Source organism: Triticum aestivum, chromosome 7B, assembly GCF_018294505.1.
Source record: "Triticum aestivum cultivar Chinese Spring chromosome 7B, IWGSC CS RefSeq v2.1, whole genome shotgun sequence".
Taxonomy (NCBI): Eukaryota; Viridiplantae; Streptophyta; class Magnoliopsida; order Poales; family Poaceae; genus Triticum; species Triticum aestivum.
The window spans coordinates 734,271,571-734,280,456 of NC_057813.1; the positions used below are offsets into that span (position 1 = coordinate 734,271,571).

Below are 8,886 nucleotides of genomic sequence, written 5' to 3' on the forward strand. Positions count from 1 at the left end.
TATACGATAAAACTGGATGATTCATGCTTTTTGTTACCAATTGGTCCCGGAGTTGTGGTTTTCTATTAAAATCCCATAGAGTAGTGGTTTTGTGTTACCTCGGGCCCAAAAGTTGTGTATTTGTGCAATCTCTGTCTCTCTCTCTCTCTCCCTCTCTCTCTCTCTCTCTCTTGCCTCGATGTTTCAGTGCTGGTGAGGCTGAGCTCTGTGTGAGTCTTGCGGGTATTTACGTCGGTGTAACCTTGTATCAACCTATTATTTCGGAGACATGTTACCTCTTTGTGCATACGCTCTTGTTAATAAGACTATGTATATGTATTCTCTTGTTGATACAAAGAAAGAGTCCATACTGCTTTTTTGGTTATTGTAGAGCTACAAGCTGGTGAAAATTAAAAGGGATGATAACACAATGGCTCATGAGATAGCAAGGTTTTTCTTTAGTGTTATATACTCCCTCCATTTTATGTATACAAGGCCACAAACTCAGATTACACGTACCAATGTAAAATTTAATGTGTGCTTTGCAAGTCAGATTTTCTTTTCATTTAGTGGGATCATTAATACGCCACATACATCCAAGAAAACTGAATGGAGGAAGTAGCTGACTGTCATTATGGCTACATGCATGTAAGTATTAAATAGGTTGCTAGTACGAGAAAATAACATTAATTTTGTCTCCATTGCTGTTGGTGCCCTTGTATAGATGCAAAATGTATATTCCATAGTGGCCTTGTATAAGTAAATGGAGGGAGTAAGTTAGATGTTGTGTTAGTGGGAAGTGTGCCGTCCTGCGTGACACCTAATGTTGGTGCTTAGTGTATGAGCATTATTTAACACTATATGTAGTTTTCAAAATAATACTAATACAACAATATACAAAAACACACTCAAACTCAAGAAAATTAAATCATGTCTTGTAGTAATTTTCAAGGAACCAGTCAATCATCTCTCGTGGGCTAGCTCCTTGAAGCTGATGGGTGCGGTGATCTGAATCGGGCTGTCCACAAAGAGAGCCTGCGCACCCAGCTCGGCGGCCCGCTGGCTCGGGTGCACGTTGTCAAAGAATGCATACACATCGCGGTCACTGCACAGTGTCGCGTTCCTCGTGCACTCACCCTCCGCGCCCAGCCTACCACTCCCGCAGCACGCGCTATCGGCGTTCACCAACCCAACCGCTTGTGGGTTGTCGAAGTTGGCCCGCGTGCCGGCGAAGGAGTCGGCGAGTGAGTACGTGAGGCCTGGGAGCCTCGTTGGGCTGAGGGTTGTAGCGAGGCCAGACTTGAACGCCGCGGCGAGCCCCATAGTGAGGCGGTTCATGCCATCGTTGCAGGCGCCCGTCGCGTTCAACAGGCGCACCCGCGGCACACACCCCACCGGGCCAGGGCTGATGATCCCGAATTTTCTCGCGCCCATCCCATACAGGTCAGTGATGGCGGCGGAGTAGTTCGAGACGAGGGTCGCATAGAGTACGGCAACATCGGCTTCGGACTTTGGTCTGCTCTGGAAGAGGTCGTTGCTGCCAAAGCCCAGGAGGAAGAATGAGCTGGCGAGGAGCTTGGAGACTTTATGGTTGCCCCATGTGGCCTCCATCTCGGCCTTTGTCGACGCGAAGTAGCTCACCTGCTTTGACAAAGGGATGTTCTTTCCCGCGTTCTGCATGTAAAACACATACGATTAGTAGGTTGAGCTAGTTATTAGAGTTACTTATTACAACAACCGCATGGTTAATTAGTAACGATATATTTTCTCCATTTTAAAACGCGAGGACATATTATTTGATTTCGCTAAAACAAAGATTTGACCAATGCATTTACCTCTCTATGTAACATGCAACTCTTGTGACATGAAGTTACTGCCGTTTAATTTATATATTAAATTCGAATTAGAAACCACAGGGACCCTTCATAACAACACTTGCAGTTAATTGACAAACATGGCTCGTACTAGTACTAGAACAACAAGTGGAGAAGCTTAATCACTAGTGGTGCGTTTTGATGATTACTGTTTTTTTTTTTGCAAAATGATGTTTACTGTTGTGAGCATGTGATGATTACGTAACTACAAGACAACTTAATTATTAGATTATTATTAGCTTCTCTAGCTACGTAACGTGCCTATACATGATGGATCGCCTCGGTTCCTGGTTCCACGTTCCAGCTCCCTCCCATGAACCTTGGTGTCACCGCCAAGTTAACTGGACAGATCCACCGACGGACAGCGTCCACTTTGGGGAATTTAGATTTTTGTTTTGTGAAATTGAATTTAGGAATTAGTTACTTCTAATATCACTTTAAGATGTTTATATTGGCAACTTTGGAAAAACTTTCCACTGCTACCAAAACATGGTATTACAAATGTAGTACATAACAAATCCTCTGGAACAAATAGATGACAACCGTACACGAAATGGTGCAAGGCTTATCTAGCACATATACAACTCACCAAGCATATGTAATGCAAATAAATTGAAGTGACTTACAGTGGAGTCGAGGATACCGGCTCCCGCGGAAGCATAGCTCACCCCTCTCGTCAGAGCGCTGGGGTTGAGATAGTTTCGAGATTTCAGCACTAGGTAAGCCAGAGGGCTCCTCTCGAACCCCAGCTGCCTCGCTGCATCCATCAATTCATCAAATTAACATATGAACTCATGGTAAATATTATTATCCCCGCACCATTCTGAGCACATGATGATGTATATGATTCGTACATACCGACGAAATCGGCGATGTTGTAGCCGTTGCTGAACCTCCCGGTGGCCTGGGCGCCACCGGGGAAGTCGATGCCGTAGAAAGGCTCGTTGGCCCTGGGAACATCCTTCCCCGGGAGGTGGTTGTTGTTGCCCACGTCTAGGGTCGAGTCCCCTAGCACGAAAATCGCCGGCACCACCGGTCTCCGCGCATCCGCGCTGATAGCACCAATGGCACCGACGATCACAAGGCCCAGAAGCACGACCACGGGAGCCTTCATGGCTGGCTGGCAGGGATCGAGCTAGCCAGAAGCGAACCTCGTATACAGTATAGTACACAGAATTGTGAGTGTATGCGAGCTAAACTGTCATCTACTAATGGTGACTAAGGGGGATGGAAAGGAGTATGTACTTATAGGCACAATTAGCATGGGTTGATCGATTGATATGATCAGATCAACTAGCTAGCTAGTCAACGAAAACACCAAGTCGGGGCACAATATATGATTATGGAGTACTACTTTACAGTTGTGCATACGCTACTAAAATATACACACATGTGAACGTGATCGGATGCCTCCCAGAGAAAGTTGTGGATGCTCGATCGATCCATCAAAACGAGATGACGACTACTCTTCGATCACTTTAATTAGTAATCCCTCCTTCACATAATATAAGAGCAGTTTTTACACTATACCAGTGTTGAAAACGCTCTTATATTATGGGACTGAGGGAGTAGTAAATTTTAGCATGTTATATGCTTACCGTATCTTCCGTCGTGATTTTATTGTCCTACTCTCTAGAGATGATGACCACACGTTCTGGTATTTTTTGTTTTGTTTTAGATGACAGGTCGATTCTATACATTCTTAGGACGTTACAGCACAATTAACTAGACGCCGTCATGTGTATATAGTACAACATGATTGTAGAGCTAGCAGCCGAGAGCTCCAACTATACAAAACTTATCGTACGGTTTCAGCGGCAGCCTCCATGTTCTGAGGCGTAGAAATGTACAAAAAAGAGAATAATGTAGAGCTGGATCCATCGGCGTGGAGTATATTTGTAACAAGTTTAAACAACTTGTTAATCTATATGCCCACATCTCTATCTTATCTTGCTCTCTTTGCTCTATGCATGGCCTAAAAGAACAATGCAGTAGGTGGCTCATGAGTACCAATTAGTGGGTTAGTGCATCGTTCAGCACCACTACGCGTAAGCACTGCTGCCATATGGATGCTTAAGTTTGTAAAAGATGCTAAGTAGTAAAATTTGATACTACCAGGATTATCTTCGGTGGCAATTTAATCCCATGATCCATGTGTAGGTACTCCATTCGCGATTGAGCAGCTAGTAAGTACCTCGTTTCATACTCCAGTCGTCACGCGGTTTTAATTTTGTTGACTGGCCTCATGCGTCTGCTCTTATCACGTGAAGAACAAGTGAAAGCCATGCACACCGACAACTCACAAGCTTAACGACTAATTGCAAGTTTCGGCCGCTGGTAATTTCCTAATGATATTCATCCATCTACTTGCCTGCTTGCTTTTGGAGTGATTCATTTATCCTGTAGGGCACCGACCATTGACGAGCGAACTTAATTTTGCATTCATCAGGTATCCAAAGAAAGGGAAAGTGGTGATACCGCGTTGGCCCTTTTTTATGTAGTAATTTCATGTTTCAGATAAATCATGTCTGTTCTTGATGTTTCAACTTGGACTTCGTTCTTGTTACGAATTCAACAAACATGATAGTTAAACTAAATGCTATGCCAAGACTTGATTTTCGCACGGTCCATTGTCAAAGAAATATGTATCTCAGAGCAACCACACGTATGGATGTGTCCGATATTCGGAAGAAAAGGTTCTTCTTTGTGGGTTATACAAAAAAATGAAAGAGCAATTATGATTGGCGATAAAGCTCGGATTTCTGGTGCACTGCAATTGCCGCTTAAACTTATACGGTATACTAGAGTACAGGCGTGTATGACAACTAATTGGTCATCTACTAAGGCAATTAGGGTGATGTCAAGGTGCATGTATACTTAGTTGTAAACACATATGCTTAATTAGGCATCTCTGCTATAGAAACAAGCACCGGTGCTTAAGCAAAAATCATTGTGTTGCAAGCATCTCTATAAGCACCTTGCATTGTACTCCCTCCATTCCAAAATATAAATCTTTTTAGAGATTCCACTATAGAGACTATATTCGAATGTATATAGATGCCTTTTAGAGTATATGTTCACTCATTTTGGTCCGTACATAGTCTATAATGAAATCTCTTAAAAGACTTATATTTGGGAACAGGGGAGTAGGAGTGCATGGTATTATGGGCCCACCAAGTGTGCATGTTCAATCGACCAATATATTATCAGATCAACGGGGCAGCTAATTAACAAAGCTACCAAGTCTAGGGTCTCGTGTTGTATAGCTAGAATATATATGCATGGATCCGGAGTAATTTACACCTCTTAAAGTGATTGCATGGAGTAATATACACACATACGAAAGATTGGTGCCTCCCAAGGAAAAGTCGTACATGCTCGATCAATCCATCAAAACGAGAGGACGACTCCCGCGATCACTCCACTTCAATTATTTAATTAGCATGTTAACCACCACATATCTCTGACTTGATCGACGACAATAGCTCCGCTTGGCGTATCTGCCGTCCACATCCTTGTCAACTCTGCGATTTTGTGGAGATCGATGAGCACGTCCTTCTATTTATCTTATATTATTTCATTTTTTTAGGTGATTGATGGATTATATACATTCTTAGGACGTTACAGCTCAACTAACCAAACGCAGTCATGTGTATATAGTACATGCTGATCGAGCTCAAAATGTATAAAAATAATATGGCCGGTTCCAGTGGCAGCCTCCACCTTCTGAGGCATGTGTACAAAAAGATATTGTATATGTGACCTCGATTGATCAGTTTGGAGTATATATTACAAGTTCTAAATTTTGGATATCTCCTGGCAATACATATGTATGTCCACGTCTCTATTTTATCTTCATCTCCTTGCTTCATTTGTGTTAGATAACCCAATAGGTGGCTCATGACTCATGAGTAGACTCTACTCCTATAAAAGACTGAGTTGATGATGATGGTGCGTGTGTCATTCATCATTTTTGACCACTAGATTTGTATTTAATGACTGTAAGGTAAGTTATTGCCTTTTTGCAACAATAGCCCACTTCTCTGCTTCCTTTTACGGAAAACCCTTAATATCCTGAAACCAACCTCATTCCTCCCGCACCTCATCAAAACAACCTCACCTCATCAAAACAACCCAAGGATTATATTTTGAGTGAACATAATATATTTTTAGAAACTACAGTGTTTTTATTCCGAATAAAAATTAGAGTGTTTTATTTCAAGTTTGTGAACAAGTATTATTCTACTTTGAACATGTTGCAACGCATGGGCACATTGCTAGTTTTGCTAATTTGCGGGTTAGTGCATCATTCAACTCTTTTTGTAGGGAAGTGTATTGTTGAACTTGTGAAACAATATTCAATATGTAACTCGTAATCACATTTTTTTCTTTTGCTTTGGAAAAAGATGCCTAAAAATGTAACGTTGACTATTACCAATACTTTTTGGTATGGATATGTTGGCACTCATGTGTCGCATGTTGCGATACTGTGGAGTAAAAGATAAGTAAAATTGGGATACAGAACTAGATTTGGTGATAATTCAATCACGTGCGAGATTCACGTGGCGATTGAGCAGCATGTGTGGGTTGCATGTCACCACGCGGTTTAATTTTGTCGACTGCATGCATGTGCATATTTAACTAGTGGAGACTAAGAGCGTCTACAGCCGGACTTTGTAAATCCGGCCTCTCAAACGCCCGCAGACGCGATCGAACGCGTCCAATGACAGTAACCGGTCACTCCTCAAATTAGACACTATGCATCCAAGTCTTTCATATTTCAACCCGTTGATCCATACAAATCATGCAAAAGAAATCCTACGTACTATCCTAGCTACTCTTCGTCCTCGGAGATGTCCGCGACAACGGCGCCGGGCGACGGCTGGACGGACGGGTAGGATGGCTCCGGCTAATCCTCCTCCTGCTCGACCTGATCCATGTAGGAGAGCACCTCCGCCTCCTTTGCGACCTGCTATGCCTCCATCTCCTGCTAGCGACGGCTACTGGCCTCCGCAGCCGACTCCGACCGGAGGGAATCGAGGATGGCCTACTGCTCTGTCTGTAGATCCGCGTCGCCAGCGTCCCCCACATCCTCCTTCACCTCCTCCTTCTCATCCTATAACTCCTCCTCTGGATCCATGACATCCAGAGGTAGCCTCGCGGTGATACGGGCTCCGCGTCTTGCCCGGATCTGCTCAAGGAGCTCGAGCTGGCGCTCCGACGTCAGAAATGGCTCGCTCCTCACCTGACAGCGTGGGGGAATGACTACTAGGCAGACTGGTGGAGTGGAAAGTGGCGGCGGCGGCGGACAGGCGGAGGAAAATATGGATGGTAGGGTTCTGATACCGCCAGTCGACTTAAATAGCCGGGTTAGGCACTACGCGGCCCGACGTAGCGGCCCCACGCGGCGCCGCCAGTCCGACGGAGGAGACGAGCTTTAGACTGCCAGGTTTTTGGGCGTTTCCATGTGGGACCCCGCCATCAGTCCGACGTGGCGGGCGTAACCAGGCGCGCACATGCGCCCCCATATCCGCCCCATATTTAAGCTGGATATGAGGGATGCCGGTTAGTCCGGGCGTTTGAGACCCGTTTGAGGCGTCCGTCTGGGTCGAAAAATCATGACCGGTCAGTGACCGGGCGGGCCGTCCGGGCGTTTGAGGCCGGTTTGGGGCGCTCGGCCGTAGATGCTCTAAGTGGGGTAACTGGCAGCACTATAGCAGCCAAGATTGAACTGTATAAAATGATACAAGTTTTACAGTGGTTAAGAAAAAACAAAACTGTTCATCAAAACTAATTAAGTGGCAGAAAAATAGGAGGTACAAGTTTATTAAAGAAAAGTACTCCCTCCGTCTTAAAATAAATGTCTTAACTTTGTACTAACTTTAGTATAAATTTGTACTGAGGTTGAGACAGTCATTTTGGGACAGAGGGGTTATCAAATAGACTCCCCCCCCCCCCCAAAAAAAAGAAGTTTCAGTGGCAGCCTCCTCCTTTTGAGGCATATGTACGCAGGCCTGAGCTGGAACGATGAGCGTGGAGGAGATATATTCATGTTCTTGGCTCCACGCTCATCGTTCTGTACATTTTATCTTGTTCTTGGCTCTTGGCCACATGCATGATCTCGTCAAAACTGCAATGATCGTCACGATCAATTGTCACCATCTCCTACTACCAGGATCTCGTCAAAACTGCTTTATGTGCATGCAAATTAACAATGTGGTAGGTGGCTCATGCTTACATATACATGATTTTTATAATGGTTAGAAGGTTAGTAGTGGGTAAAGGTGCATGAAACGACAATAGTATAGTGAAACCATATAATAACAAATAGGGGCAAAATTAATCTGATGCTTCCTGCAATTCGATTAGCGATTGAGTAAGTGAGCATGCTAATGTTTTCAGAGTTGCTGCTACTATATGACAGACCCATTGCAAGTTAATAAGTTTTGATCATCTGTTTCATATTGCTATGCATCGATCTGCGTATGCGTGACTTTTGTGCATTGGCCATTGACCTGCAATAGTACACTAATTTTGCCACTCGTCGAGTATGAAAGGGGATAGTGGCATTGCCATGTTGTCCTTTTTTTCGACCCATGGGATGACCAGGACTGGTTCCATGTTCCAAGCTTAAAGTTCCGGAACATTAAAGACAGTATAACTGGACCTAAACCGAGCTCCCACAGCGATTTGAGTTTTCGGTCGTCCGTGTTTTAGATCTGGGACTTCGTGGCCGTCCAATTCCGTGGCTGTGGCGATCTATTGCTTAATCTGTGCTAACTGGACCCGGCTGTCCTGTGGGCTGCTGCTCCAGAGGCCGAAACGCATGCCTCTGATGCACTGGGCCGTCGGCCAGCCTCCAGCCCATTGCAGCCCTATAGGTCGTGCTGGGCTTGCAAGGCACCAACGGGCTCCCAATCCATCCAGTCCCCGACCGATCTCGATCTCTTTCTTCTCAATGAAAAAAATAGATCTCGATCTCCTTGGCCCGTCGGAGTCGACACCAACGGCGGCGCTGCTGCTCGCGGAGAAT

General features: G+C 44.7%; 1 protein-coding gene across 1 annotated transcript; it reads right to left on the bottom strand.

Moving 5' to 3' along the window:
* Positions 1-789: 789 nt before the first annotated feature.
* On the bottom strand, positions 790-3,125 carry LOC123161655 (GDSL esterase/lipase At4g28780). Its single transcript, XM_044579466.1, has 3 exons — positions 2,712-3,125; positions 2,480-2,610; positions 790-1,653 (listed from the first exon to the last, which is right to left on the bottom strand). Exons 1-3 carry the CDS (start codon positions 2,965-2,967, stop codon positions 943-945), a joined length of 1,098 nt encoding a protein of 365 aa, XP_044435401.1. The 5' UTR covers positions 2,968-3,125; the 3' UTR covers positions 790-942.
* Positions 3,126-8,886: the final 5,761 nt, after the last annotated feature.

Coding starts and splice junctions, on each gene's coding strand:
- LOC123161655 (XM_044579466.1), bottom strand. CDS start 2,967: ATGAAGGCTCCCGTGGTCGTGCTTCTGGGCCTTGTGATCGTCGGTGCC. Junction 2,611..2,711: donor CAACATCGCCGATTTCGTCG/GTATGTACGAAT, acceptor TGATGGATGCAG/CGAGGCAGCTGGGGTTCGAG. Junction 1,654..2,479: donor CCGGTATCCTCGACTCCACT/GTAAGTCACTTC, acceptor TTTTACATGCAG/AACGCGGGAAAGAACATCCC.